At 37.0% G+C, this 20,707-nt stretch overlaps 1 protein-coding gene across 4 annotated transcripts in view; it reads right to left on the bottom strand.

Annotated features, from left to right (window-relative positions):
- Positions 1–20,707, bottom strand: part of Taf1 (TATA-box binding protein associated factor 1) — a 726,438-nt gene that overhangs the window by 580,804 nt on the left and 124,927 nt on the right. For all 4 annotated transcript variants that reach the window (XM_081728611.1, XM_081728610.1, XM_081728612.1 and 1 more), the window contains one exon: positions 7,845–8,051. In XM_081728611.1, coding sequence (XP_081584737.1) covers positions 7,845–8,051 — 207 coding nt within the window. The remainder of the gene's footprint in view (positions 1–7,844; positions 8,052–20,707) is intronic.

Here is a 20,707-nt window from a genome sequence, read left to right as displayed (position 1 = left end):
TAAAAATTGGAAAATTTCGCGTTTCGTTTTTCATATTTCGCGTTTTGTCGCCTTTTCCAAATAAAGTTTCGAATTTTGTAGCTCTTATGGAAAATATGTTCCTTTTATTCATAGATCACTACAGAAATAAACCATTAATTACCTACAGACAAAACACACTGAATATTTCACTTGACAATGTAAATTTCACTTATAGATTTTTTTAAAAAAATCAAACTGAAGGAAAATCAGTAAACGTACTATGAGTAGGAAAGTTTTGCTGTCTTCTGAAAACAAATGGCACAAGCTACATTTAAGCATTAAACACAAGCATGTTACATGTTTCCACATTTTCCTCCTTCATTGAACGTTTGTCACTTACCACTACTTCATACTTGGAAAAAACCTCTTACAATTGGCACTGCTTGTTGGAAGCCACACATATGTAAGTGCATTTACAAGAAACTTCCGTCATCACTTCGGAAATCTTGTTTCAAAACATTCACTACACTGCACTTTCCAGACGAATCACTTGTCAAGAATTCATAGGCCACTTTATAAAACACCAAATACGGTACTTCATTTATTTATTTATTTATTTATTATTATTATTATTATTATTATTATTATTATTATTATTATTATTATTATTATTATTATTATTATTATTATTATTATTATTTTAATTAAGGAATTTAAGAAAGTTCCTTAACGCAACAATCTGGTTCACTACTACATGCAATTACAGAAGGATTAGCTTTCCCAAAGCATCATATATTTCTGTAGTTTGAGAGTCTTCTTTTTTGGAAAGAAAGGTTCACGAATGATCTTTCTGCATTTTTTTTTCTTTCTTTATGTCACATTCAACATTACCCTCTTTTCACTTGATAAACGTAAGTGTGCTTTAGCTTTTTCACCAAAGAGGCCCTGCCGCAAAACGTTCAATCGAGTACTGAGTGTCAAGACTACTACCAAACAGATGTGTTGTCGGAGATTTGTCCGTCTCAGTGAAAGTTATAAAATCGACATGGTCACCGCAATTATCACTAACAAAACTTAACTGAGCATTCAAAAATAGCTTCTTGTCTTTCAAATAACTTTTGAGCGTATTAGCTTGAGAATTTAGATCATCGCATTTTAAAAGGAACTGATCTAGTGGTTCTAAGTATTTGTCTAGATACTGCACAGCATGGAACCAACTACTCCACCTAGTGAGAACACGCTCGGGGAACAACTTGGGTTCAAGATCAGGATATTTCTCTTTAAACAAACTTTGGTACTTGCTTTTGAGTTTCCTTGCGTTCAAAAATGCATTTTTCACTTTGCACATAAAATAATTACGTTCTTTTAAAGTGTTCTGCCAGATATCTCCAATCAAGTTCACTTTGTGTGACCAACACTGTACTGTACATGAACCATGTGTGTTCCAATTATTACAGACAACATGACAAAGAATTTGCACATATAACGTGCACTGTCTGAGACAAAATCAAGAATATTCTCATATTCAATGCTGTAGCCGTGCAGTGTGTTTATTATCACTTGAGAACATGTGGTTACATTAACTGCATCCAGAAAAGTAATAGTAAACACACTCTTGCTCCAATGTTCCCTCCATTGTACAGGCCAAAACTGCAAAGACAGCTCTTCCTTTACGGTCAGTGGTCTCATCGCACTTACTGCCACTTTTTTCCCTACGAAGGGACTCTCTGGCTGGCTAATTAAAATAGCTGCTCCCCATTCAGCTGCAATGGTGATAGCTAACGCGCACATGTTCTCTACAGCCATGTCCGAATCACCCAAAATGCATCGTTCATGCCACTTCTACCGTTCGGTCAGAGGAAAACTGGCGTTTTCAAATTAATGAAAACGTATTTTTAAAATTTCGCGTTTTATCGCGCAACGGAAACCAATGAAAATACACATAGAATATCATAAAACATCAAGAAACTGAAAATTACTTAATTCTAACGCATTTCGTTTCATCGCGCATTCCGAAGAACTCGTGCCTTTACTGATTCCCTTTGCGCGAAAAATTGAAGAACTAGATGCATATTTTCTATCTTGCTTTTGCCTCAAGAATAAACATTAAATACAATGAGAAGGATTTATGATTTGCTTTTAATTATAGGATACTATGTACTATATTGTATACTATAGGGCGGCAACGTCCAAACAGTCAATATCTTTGCTCCAAATGGTCGTTATTCCGTAGCAGAATGGAGTAAAAACAGATTTTCCTGTAAGCACAGATCTGAGGGACGTAAGGATCTAGAGTATCGTTTTGAACTTAGTTTCTTTTCGACGTCTAGGTTTCTATGGTCAAAAGTGTGCGAAAAGACAAAACACACCTTATTGATGAATCATTCTTACCTGTGTGATTCTATGTCTGATAATAGTTTTGGCGCTATTCGGTACATTTTATGTTTTTGATTGACTGGAAGAGGGACGTCAGCAACTTAATAATTTGCTCCCATCATGATAGACTACTGACCAAATGTGTGTGTGTATGAAGGACAATAAGGGAAACGTCTGAAGGTGTACTGTACATACATACACAATATTACATCAGAAAAGCTGGTCTAAACGGGGCCGGTTTTGCCTGTTTAAACCCCGTTTAGACCAGCGGCAAAAACGGCCCAGTTAAGACCAGCTTTTCTGAGCACTCAAATAATTATGAGCTCTATATGTGACTTTACTCAACCGCACACGGAATCGGATCGCACATTATTTGGGTCCTCTGTGAGATCAAAACGAGAGTTCAAGAGTGCTAACACACACTGAAAAAATTTTAGCAATCAAATTGAAAATGGATACAATGAAGATATAACAACACGGGATATACGTACTGTCAGGGCTACCAACGAATTTCTATTTTCATTTTCCCTGACTATTTCAGATTTTGCGAGTCTGTAGAGCACATTTTCCAGATTGAATTTCTCGAGTTTCTACTGCATATTTTACCTTCCAAGATTAAGAAACTGTTAAACAAACTACAGAGAAAGCCTAATCACAACATTCATCCTCTGCCTTTCTGCGTACTTTTTATATATTCTTTATATAAGAAAAAAATAGTAATAGTAATAGTGATGACAATAAACAGAACCTAGCATACAAAATACTGTAACTAACCAACATTTCTAACAAGTTTCCACTGCGTTACGAAAGAGATTTTCATAAGTTGGCAATTGTCACGTTGATAGTTTTTATTTCCAGATCACCTTCTTCGATAAGTTTGCTTTCTTCCTCTCTAGTATAGTAATTTGATCAGCGATACGTTACGCTCACGCTTTTTCGACTCAACTGCATTTTCTTCGGCACGCTTTTTCTTTATGGCTTCCTCATACTTCTTCCATGATACACGAGCGAATTGAAGCAATTTTTCATTCACTTCCACAGCATAAGGTCCCACAGAACTTTTTATAGAATCATACATTAATCGCAATGCTATTATTGAATCTTCACAAAGGTTTTCTAACACCACGTCCTTATTAACAGAAAAACCTCTTCCAACAATCGCATTCTCGTGAGAAAGAAAAAACAAAATTATCATTATCTTTCACAGATCTTCGAACTCATCATTATTTCCGAGTAAATTGTGATAAAATGTGTCCAGTCGATCTGTTTCAGGGCTGAAACTGCCAAAGTTATCCTTCGACTAATTCTGTAATTTAGAACACATTTTACCACACTGTTTTGCTTCGTCTGCAGTTCGTGGCGGAATGTGATTTTTTTAAATACAGTTCTTACAAAACATAGTTTACAAGATTTCCCACAAATTCCCATTTGCACTAATCTCTCTCGGAATGAGACACGAAAGACAGCGTATAAACCTATATTTTATATGACATTTTTCAAGGATCTTCATGCACATTGACACCTAAAAGTTTCTACATTCCAAAAGGAATTCAAGCTTTAGTCTTTCATTATCTTTGCCATGATTTAAAAACTTCTTTACAGCAAATCGTATGTCAATTTTAGAACAACAGCAAACTTTATCTTCCATCAGATAATTGTGCTTTTAACAGTTTCAAAGTCGTGTCCGCTTCAATTAAGGCTTCCTTTTAATCTTCATAAGGCGACGAATCAAATGTTTACATTCTGGACACAAAAAACTAATGGCTTTCACGATTGAAATTTAACCAGAAAAGATTCAACATCAGCACTGATAGAGGACAAAAAAAGCCAGTCTAGGCAGTTAGTGAATCATAAATTGCTTTCTGAACAATTCCACCTTCCAAATACTCTGGAGGAGACTTCTTAAATTGTTTCAAGTACTTCTTGATATATGGTAATAAGCCAATAGTGCACTAAGTAACTTCGGCATTCTCCAACCAGCGCCAACTGCAGAATTTCTTCGGGAATTCATTAATATCTGTGCATGATATGAAATCTGTCCAGCGAGCAGGGCTGTTCTTGACAAGTCTGTGTAATTTTTTTCAAAACCTTATTAATATTCCAACCACCAGGATTACGTTCAGTTTGAAGTGATATATGAACGATATGCAAACTGCAGAAACCCAAGCTGAAGATTTTGGCACCATATACATCTTGTGCAATTTCAGCAGACAAATTGCGATGAAATTTCCATTTGACACTGGGTCCATCCATGGAAATTTGAATTATTCTGGATAATGAGAAGTCATTAAGAGCTGCTTTGAATTTGCTAAGGTCTTGCGCAGTAGAATGGCCAAGAAAGATGAATTCAAAAACCTAACTGATCCTTGGTTAATCGTGTTATCCCAAAAGCGAACAAGTACGTCCATTTGTCTTTGTTGAATTACTTATTTAAAGATTTATGAAAGAAACAACTATATTTGGAGGAATTTCAATTAACTAGGACTTGAATTATGATCCCAAGCCATACACAACACAGAATGACTTTGTTCTCCCCACTGAGAACCTCTGAGTTATTTTATTATCAGGAAACATACCGCATTCAAACCGTGCATGCGATTGAAATACTGCATCCAAACCAGTGGATGAATTAAAAGAAAAATGTCCCATAATCATCTTCATTGCTCGTACGATTTCAGGGCCTGTTACTTCTTTTTTGATAACATAGTCCAACCTGCCGCTTCACTTTGATATTCTTGACACTCAATGTGAAATTTTCTTCGTCTCACAATCATTGGATTCATTTACTCTGCCAGAGGAAGATTTTGGCGTTGCTACGAATTGTGGTGTAACTGTTTGTTTGCTTTTGTAATCTGTCACCTTTCAATGTTTAGCACTTTTTGAATGATTTATCACAGCTTGTTGACCCGTGTTACTTAGTTCAAACGTCTTCTGGTACAAAACATAACGCGCTTTATATGGATTATTAGGGACTTCCTTCAGACACTTACTCCATTCAGGATGTAATTAGGAATCCACCCGCTCAATATTGAAAACAGTTTTCTTCGAAATTTTCTGTTAAATTTAAAAATACAATTAAATGATATCAAAAATCAAATCAAATATCAATACAACAAAGCTAATCAATGAAATAAAATATAAATATGATAAAAAAGAAAAGCACTAAAAGAGAAATAAAATTAATAAAATAACTTTTGCAGTTGAACTTACATACGAGTAGTTAGTTCGCAAAACCAGATAATTGCATTTGCTATTACAGGTCATTTTTCCCATGCATTTAAACGAACATGTATTTTGAAAGGGAAATATGCAAATCATACTGACAACTTGCGTATGAACAGTTCTTAAGACCAATTATTCCAGTTCCCAGTGAAAATGACCCCTAATAGACCGTATTGTTCATACCCCTAGCCTTGAATATCGCGTGCAGATTTCCCTCTCAAAGGCAGTTTTGTTTAAACACATGTGAAAATGGCCTGTAACAGAAAATGCAATGAGTTGGATTTGCAAACGGACTACTCATATCAAAACGCACATATTCATGAGTTGAATACTTTTCAGTAACTTGCTAAAAACCTGATTTCAAGCTCCTCTTAATTGGTTCTTAAATGTAGTTATTTTCTTTAATTCTAAATGTAACTGTTTTCTTTAATTCTAACACAAAATTCTAAAATTTAAGCCGGCAAGCAACAAACAAACATGAAATCTAAGAAAAAAAAAAAAGAAGCTTTTTAAACTTCTTTGATATAAGCTATCCCTCTATTATCTACCCAATCTTCCCCATCCTTTACTCATACAATCAACTAGAGATTGAAAGTACTCACAACATAAAAGATTGGCATTAATATAGTTCACAAAAAGTAAAACTGTGGAACAACCAAGTTCAGTTGGTCGCCTTAAGTTCTTTCCTTCATGCTAGAGAGTTTGGTCGTAAAACGAAAGTATACTCACAACGCTTTGCATGGTCACAAGCGGAGAAACAAAATTAATAACGTTACTGATTTTTTTAATACTATTAACAACTACATTCCCTGCCTTTTCCAGGTCTTTCAAGCACCTGGTAAAACTGTACTCTTCTTAGATTGAGTATGTCAAGTATTAGAGAAAAACAACACATATACTGGAAGTAATTTACCAAACTTTCGCCCTTTTGACACAATCAATATTCATTGCAGTGTACCCGATAGTATATTTGATAAAAGTGGTTATTATACACAGAGAAACAGGAGTTATTCATTCACTTAAAACAAACTCAGAATTTAAACATAGTATTATTCATAAACAGTTTTATCCTTTATTCTTACCTATAACAAGAGACAGGATTGACGAAATTGAAATAAAAATAACAGATAAGAATGATTTTGATTGATGTTGGTCGAGCAGCGTTATTACTAACGAAGATTTTTTATTAAAAAATGGAGAAGATTGAGAATATTCAGTTAGGAATTGCAAAACGTTACACCAAACAGACGAAAACTTAAAAATTTGAATGAGTATAATAAAAACATAAGTTTGACTTCAAATTGGTGGGGATGTGTTTTTACATCCTCGTAAGGCAGATTGTTATCTGAAATTAGAAGTTGAAGGTGCAAGCAGAAGGAATATTCTGTCCAAATGACAAGATAACATTTATAGATAATTTCTTTCTGTTCTTCTCACAAACAGAAAATTAGGAAGCATAGAGTTGTAATACGCAAGACTGAACTGCCTGGAATAACTTGAACAGTAACTGGAACTTTAAAAATCTCTAAACCGGAAGCTCCATATTTAAAACAAGCTAATTTTGGAACAAATTATGATTAAAAAAAGATTCTAATGTTCTATTTCCATTTAGGCTGTTACCTGGCTTTTTAAGTGATTACAAAGATACAATGTCGAAAGGAGGATTGAGAATAAATTCATTAAAGCTAACAGCAATAATAAGAATGCTTTGCATGCTTGAAGACTGCAGTGAGGTGCAGGAGTCACTGTAATTGCACCTCATAATGGAAAAATAACAATAAACAATATAGAAATAAGAATGTCAACAGTTGATTATGAATCTACTTATGAGTAAACAAAAATTAAAAATATTAAAGACAAAAAAAAATATATATATATTCATTTAACATATATCGATGCGTTCAAAAGTAGTAGTAACAAGTGCATTCTTTGAGTTTCATGTAACTACACAGTTTTAACTCAAGACAATTCGATATGCCTGTTTTGTAATTGTAACTTTTCAAACTAATTGAAGTCAAGATCACATTAAATAAAGATGCTAGTAAATAAAGACAAACCTAATAATATAAGTCAAAGTAAGGTGCATTTTAGCAAAATTAAAAAGAAATGTCAAATGTTTTCAAAAATTTCCATAATTTTCATTCTGGTAACTTAAAGGGAGAAAAATTCTTTACATGGGGCACTACATAATATATAGGATAGATAGATAGATAAGTATCGTGAAAATAGTATTAACTTAAATGTGAACATTTTATTATTACCTTGGGCAAACTATATGAACTAACCTCATCATCTGACTTGCACATTTCGCGAGTGGGAGGTGGAGCATAATTAAAAATCCAACCTCTTTTGTCATGGGGTGAATCTTGCTCTGAACCGGAATCCGAATGCTCTTGCTGTTTTTTTCGACGTCTTCTTTTTCTTACACTTCTCCAAATTTGAGGTAAACTACTTGGCTTACCAGGTCCGAAGAGTCGAGAGAAACGAAGAACCTGTAAAAGTAATGTATTTCGTAATTTAGCAATTACTAATACGATAAATAATGAAAATTAAAGTTATAACATGTTTCTTCCCGAAAAGACAGCATCGAGTTCATGCAGTGTATATCACGGAACGGTAAGATGGATATTCATTTTTACCAACAGGATCCTTAAGTATATTCCATAAATAATATTGGGACTACTAAAGTTCTGGAAAATGTAATGTAATCTTTGAGTTTTACGTCCCACGATAATACCGGGAGACGGTGATGATGCGAAATGAATGAAATGAAGAAAGTGGGAGGAAACGGGAGAACCCCGAGGAAACCCACGCACACGGTATCTGTCCACCACAAAGTTCACTTGGCGGGAACAGGATATGAACCCGGGATCCCATGCACCAGAGGTGAACGCTCTACCATTGAGCCACCGCGGCCCCCTACTAAAGTTCTGGGTCAGCTTCTAAGTCAATACTAGGAACGAACGAAAATTACATATATTTAGAAACTAATTAAAGGTATTAAGTTCAAATTATTTATATAGTACATTAAAAACACATTTCAAATAGTTTAAAATGATATATGATCTAAAAACAACGACCCACCGATTTCGAGATATTGAAACGTTTTAAAATTGTTGAAAAGTAAACAGTAAATATACAGATACATTAATTTACAGTCTGTCTAATGCCTTTGAGATATAAGATTGATTATTATATCGCTGTTCAACTTGGTGTTAAAAAAAAATGTACGATGTCTTCTTCGCACTGCCAACAGTAGCTTACAGATAATCGCCGTCTTCAACATAATTAATAGGCGGTTTCTGGGGGCAGTATTTGTAATTAAGTTAAACGCAAGGTGTAAATTCGAAATGCTGGTCCAAAAAGATGAGCAACTACGTTATGCCTAGTTTTGGACAAAACACAAAAACTGGGGATTGATTCTCATAAAGAATAGAAAATTACTAATCTTCCGAAAAAGCCATGAGTCAACTAAAGATGACCAAAACAACTACAACAACACCATGCACTAAAGTACAATACCATTAGCGTATTTAATAGGGTATTTTCTATTCTGCATAATGTTTGTCTCCGAGAAAAAGCAGAAGATTCTTTTTCATTACAAAAAAAGATGGAGAGCTTCGTCTACTCTACCTTTTCGACGTGGTAACTGGGACTTTTAACTCTCTTCTTTCTCCTTAGCATCGTAATCAGAGTCATCCTGGGAGTCAAACTCAGGAAGAGTTAGTTTGAAGATCTCCTAGTTTGGAACTCAGTCAATTGAAGTCGGGTTTTCAGACTGTGACAAACTCTAATTTCAAGTTATTTTATTCGTTATTCTATTTAATTTGCATTTATGCGTAATTTCAAATTGCTAGTAGCAAGTGAAGATATTCTATAGTTTCAATTAGCATTAGTTTTTGCTTTGCTCACTTATCTCTTTGTTTCCTAATGGGGAAATAGATGTGTTACACTCCCTACGGGTATTCTTTGTTTCTTCAGCAAGGAACATATACAATTAAGCCTACTGACGTCTCTTTTATCGTGTGTGTTATTACATATTTCTGCTTAGCTGTTACGTCATACTGAACATGCGCAAAAAGCCAAAACCAGCATTCGCGCCAAAATCACCAGCGCGGTTCTAGCACTCGGCGGGAAGGAACTTAAGAATGAACATGTGAATAGTTCTTTTTTATTTTTATTTTTTATATTATTTTATTTTTGTTTATTTTATTTGTGTGTACGAAAAATATTACAGAAGATCCAATACGGCAATGTATCCCTTAAATAATCTTACAAGGGGACAGCAGACTTTGGTAAATTAACTTCGGGACCATCTTTAGCGAAGTAGTAGCGTATATTTAGTGTTAATATTACAAACTGGAAGAACATAATAGCCAGAAATAGTGGAGAAAAAGCGCCTTAAAATTTCCGACTCGCCGTATATATGATACGACGCGTAAAGCTATCAAATGACGGTGTGCATAGTGAGGAACATCTACGACTCGCGTGCAAAGGATCCCGGGTTCGATTCCCGCTCGAGTCAACTTTTCTCTTGCTTTAACCAATAAAGTAACCATTTGTAACTACAAGTAAATTATTAATTCACCATATGTTTATAATGCATAAAACAATAGAAATGTACAAATCAGTTGTAAAACCTGTCAATGTTCCATGTTAACCAGCAACAAAATGTAACCTATTCCGTAAATATATTGATATCACGAGTTATATTATGGTTACCACAGTCGTGTAAAAAATGTTCTTGACGCTTCGTGTGGTCAGTGTGCGAATTTGGTAATACTAGGAAATCCCCTTTGGTAATACTAGATGTATGCTATAACCAATCGTCATTTCAGACTCGTTTGAGGGGGAGCAAGAGCTCCACCGACATAAAACTTTTACGTTTTGTATTTATATTGGTAGACAATCGATTAAAGTATATCTATTCCTCAAACTCTTCGGAGGGGGGAGCAATTGCCACCTCCTGCTTCCCCTAAATGATGCCCCAGACTACAACTTTTACAGTTCCCCATGCTATTGTCATCTGAAGCACAATCCATCTTCCCTTGCAACAGTTAATTCGCACACTGTCTGTGGTTGCTGTCGGACGCTTGATGCTGCTTACAGAATAGCATACTTGGCCGATACAGTCGTTACGAAATTGCATGCTATAAATATCTGTCAAGAAAATACCTAGAATTGTACATTTACAAAGTCCATTTAAAGGGAGTGTCGAAATTCTTGTTGTCACTATGTTAGCACAACTGCCCTCTACGCTCACACAGAGTTTGAGCAACATCTGTCGGTTAGTTTGTTTACAGTGCTCCATTTGTGAGTTCATCGCAAGTGTGTGTGGACGATTTTTACAATGGATAAAACTATCGAACAAAGAACCTTTCTGAAAGTTTGCATTGCAAATGGAATTACGTGTACCGAACCGCGGAAAATGTTACATAAGGCTTACGGTGAATCAACTTTATCAAAAACATGTGCGCATGAGTGGTACAGTGCATTCAAAAGCGGTCGAGATGGTGGAAGATTTGCCTCGCTCTGATCGACCATCAACGCCTACAACTGAATTTAACATTGCTAAAGTAAAGGAAATGGTGACTGAAAATCGTCGATAAGTCTGAGAGAAAGAGCCGCTGAAATTGTGTCTCATGAATCAATTCGTACCATATTAAGCTGGATCGCTAGTCACCTTTAGGGTAAAACTTTCTCACTAGATGGCAGAGCACATTGCGACCCATGTGATGTTGCCACATGAATTACGGATAGAAAAGTGTTTAGACACGATCACATTTTATACATGATTTACTACGAAGAGAAATAAAAGCTTTTATTTCCATTTTACTCAATACTGTCTGCTTTAAAATATGAATTAATTATATTCTTTGATCAAAAGTGATTTTTTAAACTCACGAAACGTTATGCGTATATTTCTCTCAAACTAGATGTCTTTACGGTGCAGAGTAAGAATACTATACTAATACAAAATCATAACATAAATTTCATCTTTTGGACAATTTCTCAGTACGCTCAAAAATGATATTTTATAAGCGTAGATACAATCCTTGGTGTAGCTCTACCTTAGAGGCTTAATTATTATGGTTAAAATTCCAGCATTTTCTGGTCGACGTGCAACTCAATTTGCATTTAGGGGAAAATTATATCATTTTTATGCTATTAGTTTCTCAGAAAACATCAGTGAAATTTATACATTTATTTATAACTAGATGCCTCTACGGTGCAGATTAAGAATATGTGTACAAATACAAAATCATTACCTAGGTACATAGGACAAAACAGATTCTTAGTACGTTCAAAAATGGTATTTTATAAGCGAAGTTGCAATCCTCGGAGCTGTTTCACTTTAGGCGCTTAAATATCATGGATAATATTCCAGCGTTTTCTAGGCAAAATTCGACTCAAACTGCATTTAGGGGGTAACTAAAACTACTTCTATGGTAAGATTTTCTCAGCAAATGATATTATACATTTATCTACAACTAGATGTCTCAAAGGTGCAAATTAAGAACAAGAATACAAATACAAAACCATTACACAAATCCGATCTTTTCAACAAAACAGACTCCATTGCGGGCGCGTATGGTTTTATCGTTGACAGAGCATATTGCTTTTGTTCAATGGTGTCATTCACCTGGTTCGCCCGAGCCGGTTATTGAAATTTTTCAGCTTCTTGGAACCGGTTGTTAAAATTGTATCTCCACTTTCATATCCAGTACTTACGGAAATAACAATTTTCTAGTGTTACGAGGTCAGTCAAAAAATTTTAAAAACTTTTTTCTTTAAACACTGACTATGAAACACATGAATTTCATTTTTCAATACAATCCACTCTACGCTCAATACAAGTTTCCCATTATTTACAAAGTGTCCCAAAACCTCTGAAAAACTTCTTTTTTTTTTCTGATTGGCTACGCAACAGTCATAGACCATTCTTTGCACCTCTTCAGATTGCAACTTCCTTCTCTCTAGGGTTTTTATGAGATACAAATATGTGAAAACCACTGAGGCGAGATTCGGTACTCAAGGTGGATAGGGTAGACACTCGAAATGAAGATTTCTAATGATCACAGCCATTGTACAGGCAGTAGTATGAAGCCGAGTTTTGTTATGTTGTAGAAGAAAGTTTGTTGTCAGAAGTCCGCGTCACTTCGTGCAGCAAGGTTTAGGATCTTTTTGGAGATCGGAATTCAAGATATTATTGACTCTGCGTTCCCTAGGCTCTAACGCTCCAAAATGGTACCCTTTTGGTCCCAAAAGAAAGTACTAATATCCCTGTAGATGATTGTGTCCGATAATGGATACTGCCATTGCATGTTCGTTTTCTTCCAGAATGTAATAATGCACCCATATATCATACCCAGTAACGAATCTCTTCTGAAAGTTGCTACCTTCTCGTTTGCGGTGTGGCAAAATCTCGTCACACATCAACACATCGCCGCTTCAGTTCGTCTATCATCCTGGCTCACAGTGACTTATGATAATGATTGTAGCTACTTCAATCCAGTCACTCTGCATTATCCCTTATCACTTTCAATTTACATAGAGCAGAGACGGTAAGCGATAACAAGAAAGTGTTTGTTGATATAGATTCAGCGTCTCAAGCATGGGTTCCATATCCGCTTCTTATTCTTATGTTGAAACCGCAAGTGGTGAACGTATCACTTACGGTCAGAATATTGAATCAATAAGAGCTAGACATAGAGTATTCACTTCTGGTAGGTAAGGTTTTTAGCTGGATCCCGGCTCGCGCAAAGTGGGCTTTGTGGTGCACAAACCATATGTGTGGGTTTCCTCCTGGTCTCTCCTTTCTTTCATTCAACCACTTCATTCGTTGACATCATCACCGTCTACTTTTCCTTCGGAGCATAATGATAGGTCGTTAGAGAGAGAGAGAGAGAGCGAGAGAGAGAGAGAGAGAGAGAGAGAGAGAGAGAACATTCATGTTTCTCGGTTATACCATATAGGCTAAACGAGACTGTGATGATAAGAATGAATGACATAGTAGAATGGGAAAAGTAGGAGCACATGGGGAAACCCCGAGCAAACACATACGCACATGGTGTTTGTTCACCATAAAGTCCACCTGGCAAAGCTGGAATCGAACCAGTGACATCATGTACAAATACAAAATGTCAATGCTCTACCACTACAGCTCGTGAGTAGAAAAATGATCTACATTCCTATAGGAGTGGTGGCGTTTCTCAACTGAAGCTATACATAATTTCTTTTCTCTATAGGAAAAAAAATCAAGCAGCAGGTTTTATCATATTTTTAAATACTAACTAGGGAAGGTCGCGGGGTGTTACTCTGGCTTCGTATCGATATTATAATCAGTCAACGCCTTTTTTACATATGAAACAATTAGGTGACCGGAGAATTTTTCGATCGCAAGCGTGTTCGAATTATGAGCGTTAGAATTTCAAAATTGAACAGATTTTGCAGAAAGTTTGAAATACCATTTCTTAAGATAGACGCTTCATTCTTGGTATCGGGGAGTTTACTTGGGTGCCCAACACAACGGTAGGATCAAAACGTACGCATTTTGTAAGATAAAGGCAACTATTTGGAAAAGAGTGAAGGTTTATAGCGTCTTACACTTTGCCTCCCATTTGGAATACTGGGCCAATAGGCTAACAAAATGTATTTGCTACCCCTATTCGACTGTAGTGTTATTCAAATATCACTTTCCTGTGTGGCCACCTTCAAATTGAGCAATAACATGTCTCGAAAACGCTTTACCAGGCGTGCAAATTTAATGAAGAATGTCGTGATATTCATAATTAAACTTGTGATGATCTATATTGTAGTGTTCTTCCCTTTCTATAGCTAGGAGTAAGACTAATATTTTCTCAAAAGGCTCTGTCACCAACATGTTTTTTCCGGATCAACTGCTCAGCGAAAAGTTTGCACTGGGGCGCACTACAACATAGTATCATATGTAGAAAACGAAAATCAGGTTATTGTTAAAATGAAGTTAAATCAAATAAATTATCCACTATAGGCTGGCATTGACAGTGAATATGAATATTAGTTTATACCACTGGTATTTTATTTGTAGTTAATCGTGCGGAAATGGCGATCCTAACAGCTCGCGCAGCGCCAGAGAGGCCTGCCGTGAAACAAACCTGAGAGATACTCCGAGCCCTGTCGGCCTATGCTTATGCATCGCAGAATACAGTGTTCTAATACCTTATCGCTAGCCATGTACTTACTTTTCTGTGAATTGGGATGTCGATTATGGGAAAATATTGGCCAAACTCCAGGGAATATTCTAAGACATTCAACGAGAAAATAGATCGAAAAATTTAAAGAAAAAATGGTTAGCGGGAATGTGCGCTCGAAGTTGTAAACTAGGTGTTTTTTATTGTCAAGAAAACTGCTGTTTGCATACATCATCGCTAGTCAATTGTATGTTTTTGGTCACATTTCTCGCGGAATATCGTAACATATTGCCTGAAGTTTGGTCACTATTTTCAAACAATCGGCAATAAAATCGTTGATTTTTTTTAAATGGCTAACGGTTAAAAACTGAAACATTGTCTTCCACAATAGATACCATCATGTCCATGGGTTTTCTTGGGGTACTTCCGTTTCCTCCCTTCTCATTCCATCAATTCTTCCATCATCATTCACTTGTCTTAATCATCGTCTTCCTTAGCCTAAAGGGCATAATCGTCGGATGTAAAACTGAAATATTTCATTTTTTCCAGAATGCACAAAAGCCGGCTGGGTTGGGAGTCTCGTTCACATAGGGGTTAACCGGTTTCGGTTCGATTTGTAGTTTAAACCGAATCATTCGGTTTGGACTACAAACTGGTCCGGTTCGGTTTGGAAACGGTTCGGTTCGGTTTGGGAAAGGTTCGGTTCGGTACGGTTTGGGAACGGTTCGGTTTGTAGAATGGTTCGGTTCGGTTTAAGAACTGTTATGCCCTATTTGTAACTGTTTTGTTTGGTTTCAGTTCAATATTTGAAATCGACAGAAATGCAGTTTGCGTTATTAGGAACCGTCCACCCAGACATTATAATAAGGCTGAATGTTGTTTTTCGGTATAACTTTATTCAGATTAAAATTATTTCGATATTACTGAAACAGTTCAGGGGTCGTACTGTGAGGTACTTTTACTGATGCTTTGGATAGCGGATTTAGGAGATACCATGGTAGGCGGGACAGTTATTTGAAGGGTGGATGCTATTCCAGGAGAAGATACGTTTAGAATGTAACATTAAACTCATCTTGAAATGACATGGGGGAAGGGGCATGCTTTACGCCCTGTATGTGGAATATATCGTGATGCAATATTATCAGGTAACCAAGAAAATTCGTGCTGTTTTTGAGTCTTTGTTTACATGAAAAGAGGAAGGCTGTCAGAATGGACACTACAAAAGGTGTTCAAAGTTTCGACCCGCCACTTCAATGCAAAGGTTACAGCGGCGGTGAAGGGACCGACGCAGCGGACGCGTTGAAAGACTCCTGGCGTTTCCTTAATGCTCCATGCTGCACCAACAATTCGGGCAACCAAATCCTCCTCTGATTGCACAGGCGTTGCGAAGAGTAGTTGTTTCATATGACCCCAGAAAAAGAAATCTAAGTGGTTAAGGCCGGAGGAGCGAGGTGACCAAGATACCGGTCCTTCTCTGCCGACCATTTGTTCGGAAAGGATGTGTTAAGACAATTTCGCACCTCCGCAGCAAATGTGCTGGAGCACTGTTGTGCATAAACCACATGTTTCGATAAACAGCCAGTGGCACAGTCACTAGTAGTTCAGGCAGAATCTCTTTCAAAAATATCCGATACTCCCACCCGGTCAGACATTGTGGTAGTAGGTACGGTTTGATGAGAATTATCAACGATTCATGCCAACACATTCACAGAACACCGTTCTTGATGGGCACGAGTTGACATTCCATATGGGTTTGTCTCAGACCACAAATGTTGAGTGTGAGTGTTCATCACTCCATCACGGTTATCTGTGAAGAGAATACGAGACATGAAGCGGGATGTATTGGCATAGTTCGCGTAGCCTCTGGAAAAACTCCCGCCCACGTGGATAATCAGCGGCGTCTAATAAATGCACCTTTTGGACATGGAAAGAGTACATCTGATTTTCGTGAAGCATGTTCCACATCTGTCGATGATGGGTGTTAATTTCAGCAGCTGTAATGGCGGACAGTTTTTTTTCTGATATCGAGCAAGAATTTCCTCCACAAAAGCCCACAGTCCGTACGGTTCTGTTTCGTCCAGCACTGGACCTGTGTGCTTCCAGCAATCCTGTTTCTTGTAATCTTCGATCTAGAAAGTTGCATGCTGTGGAATTCTGCGATTAGGAAACTGTTGTCTGTACAGCCGTTGTGCCACACACGGCCATTACCGTCCGCTTTCCCGTATGCCAGATCAATGTCAGCCACTTCATGACGTGTATACTTCTTCATTACCTCTGTAGTCACAGTCGTTGGGCTTGCGCACCATATGCTGATGAAATAAAGCGAAGTTAAAGTCGGAAATGATAGATGTTCCCTCGCCATTGTGTTCACTGTCCAGAATCGAAAATAGCGAGATTGCAACTTAGTGCAACATTTCTGTCAGAGAATGATATTTGTGCGTACCGATTAACAAATGTACAAAACCTACATCGTGACGAAGATACGACACTCAGAGCCGTAGCTACGAGGTGGGGCGCTGGTAGCAAGAGTGCGCCGAACAAGCAATACGAAAAACGAAGTGTTTTAAATGAGTAAACGATGTGGTGCCCCGTAAAAGTATTGGCGCCCTATTAAATCAATATTGTTGTCGGTTTGCAAAGAAATAGATTTGTTAAAAATGTTGCTGATCGCTACGCTCGCAATCCAAACGTTTCAGTAAGATTCACAAGAAGTTTTTACTTATTACTTACAGAAAGTTATTATAAATGATTTGTTAATAACGATGTGATATACAAGGTGCTGAGTATTGACTTATACGTAGGAGCGTTTTCAAAATCAGAAACGGTCAAAGTCTGAAATATGTGTTCGGTGTTTTGATGATGATGAGTGGTTAGTTAATCACGCTTTTCGTAGGTATTAATCACGACGGTGAGAATGAAAGTATGAAAAATGAGAGAAATAAAAACACACATGCAAGCTGCTATTTGCGCGGGAATATTAAAAGTGAAGGTAAGCAAAGGCAATAATAACATTTTTGAATTTGAAGCAGTTGTAGAATAGGGGTTTAACAGGTCAGAGCGTAACCCACCGAATTTAATCTTTTTTAAAGACAGAATACTACCAGTGATTTTTTTTTATTCTGTTGACATATGAAATGCTTCCTATTTGGAGGAATTTATTGGGATCATTTCTCCATCGAATACTTGTATTGCCAGTCTTTTATTATTATTATTATTATTATTATTATTATTATTATTATTATTATTATTATTGTACATACGTGGTATCTAGTTGTGTGATATTTTTATCTATCTACATACATACATACAAAAGATATACAAACATTATACACACACACACACACACACACACATATATATATATATATATATATATACTGCTATGACTACTTTCAGGCTCATTGCTGTTTTATTCTTTTGAATATGTATACACATAATTATAGGTAAAATTAATATAATTTTATTTATATGATATTGTTTAATAATTACGTAGATAGCATATTATTTAATAATTATGTAGATAGTAGTTAGTACCAGCGCTGGGAAGTTAAGATAACCTATTATTAATATTAAGCAATAATCTTCTATATTTTGTATTTTGTGTGTGTATAACATATGCATTAGTCAAATATTTATCTCTTACAGTTTTCATATATATATCCAATTAATCAAGAGCGTGCAAAAAGACAACTTATTTTTTTCCTGTAGCAGAGTGGGGATCGCAAGATTGTATAAAAAGCGAGAGTACGGACAGTTTGACGTTAGTTGCAGTCGGGATTTATATTTCAACATACAGGATCTTTATACATGCTGTTGTCCATTCAATTTACGTCATACAATATTCGGGAATCTCTAACGTCCTTTGGAGAATCCCTTGCGACGCCACTGCATAAATTTAAAAAGTGTGTATTTGGATAGAGCAGGTTAGGATCCTTTGACGATATCATGCCACATCACGCTTACGATCAGTAGTTTGTGCAATATTTAACTCCAAAGTTTGTGTTCCCACGCTTTCGGTAGCCTATAACACGTAAATGATGCACTTTTCGCCCTATGTTTATTGGAACTTTTTGTTTGTTTTGCCGTCAGGAATCACCCCTCTGCTTTTGTACAACGAATTTGGCGTCATACTGTATGTTTACATTCTTTCCAAACCTTATTTAATAAAGAGTTTTTCAGTGCAACGCACGTTTCGCTATTGGTTTTGTAGGAAGCGAAATCTTCGAAAGAGCATGTCCTTGGAAAGGGAGATTTTGAAGCCTATTTTGCTTTACGAGAACAAATTAGGAAACAAAGATGGGGAGGCCGCTAGAAGTATATGCTTCGAGTTTAGAGGGACGTCAGTGAGTAAACGGATTGTTCAGAAGAGGTTCAGCTGCTTTTCTTCCGAGCTGAGTTGATTTTGAGTTTAACATCTCTTTCACCAGCGAGTCTCATGTGAGACGGGACCTACTGATTAATGTGGAATCCGACCCACATGAGCTCCCGCCGGGAATCGAACTCGGGTCTCTCACGCCAAAGGCGCGTACGCAGGCGCTTAGCCAGGAATGAGCTCTGTTTTTATTCCGGGACAAAAGCCTTAAAGACAAGCATCCTGTTGGTTCATTCACCCACGACAAAGTCCAGCTGGAGAAGGAAATCAGCAGAATCCTCATCAAACTTTACAGGAGCTGGCACCAGGATTGGGGTATCTGATGAAACCTTTCGATCATATCCTCATAACCTTGAGATGACACGAAAGCAAAGCAAATGAGTTCCTCAAGTCCTGTCCGAGGGAAACATGCTCAACGGTTAAACATCTGCTTGGCGTTGCTGTCGCGCCATAATAAAGCCCCGTTCCTGGACCAAATGTTGTGATATAACGTAGAATTGATCATGTATGATAACTGGAAGAGGAAACATAATTGGATGACTTCTGGTTCGGTCTCAGTGGCTGCTAAACCGGACATTCAACAAAAGAAGATAATGCTATGTGTTTGGTGGACCAGCGTTGGCATAGTCCACTATGAATATCTTGAAAGCGGAAAAACCAAAACAGTCGAGGTCTACTCGTCACAATTGCCAAGAGTTTCAGCTACACTGGTTCAAAAGCAGCCAGCACTGGTCAACAGAAGAGGAGTTCTTCTCCACGATCTTGCCAAACCTCATACGGCAAATGCAACTAAAGAGGTTATCAAAACATTGGGCTGGAAAGTTCTGCCTTATCCACTCTACTCCTCGGACATCACTCCATCAAACTATTACCTGTTTTTGGCCATGGATAAGCACTTGCAGAAACAGCAGTTCCGAAAACTCGACGATGTCACAAAGGCTGTATCACAATTTCTGGACTCCAGAAAAAAGGATTTTTTCCCCCAAAAATGCATTTATAAGCGTGTGTCTCGTTGGGAACATGTCATTGAAGCCAATGGTGATTATGTCGAAGTATAAAATTAGTGTTTAAGATTTTTTGGGCCGTGTTGGAGTGACGAAAACCTCACGAACTTTCTTTGTTACCTGATATAATACAGGGAAAAGGAAAGGTAAGTATTTTTGAGTAAAGACCAGGGTCGTAACTTGTGGGGGAGCAGGGGAGCAATTGCCCTCCCAGGAAAGCTACCCACCGTTCGAGGTGGCCCATTTTAAGACAAGATTTTCTCACTCCATATACAATAAGAACATGAAATTATAAATGAAGCATCGAACAGGTCCACTACAATACATAAACAAAACAACACACAATAGGTAAAACAAAAGTGAGTCGTGGGCCCATTTCAGTAAAAAATGGGGGCCTTAGAAATAATATTTAATCGTATGGCTTTCACATTTGTCAATATTGTCCCCTTAATTAATTTGTCATGTATTGAACGGGCCCAGAGGCATAAGTAACGGTCCTGCAGACCTTGCCGTAAAGGAGGGAGCACATGCTCCAGGGAGCCCATAAAAAGGAAGAGAAAGATGTAAAGTGGGGTCCAAGAATTAGAAAAACAACTTTT

The sequence above is a fragment of the Thermobia domestica genome, chromosome 10, assembly GCF_964235325.1.
Source record: "Thermobia domestica chromosome 10, izTheDome1.hap1.1, whole genome shotgun sequence".
NCBI lineage: Eukaryota > Metazoa > Arthropoda > Insecta > Zygentoma > Lepismatidae > Thermobia > Thermobia domestica.
The sequence above is the reverse complement of the archived record's forward strand: the minus strand, read 5'-3'. Positions and strand labels throughout refer to the sequence as shown.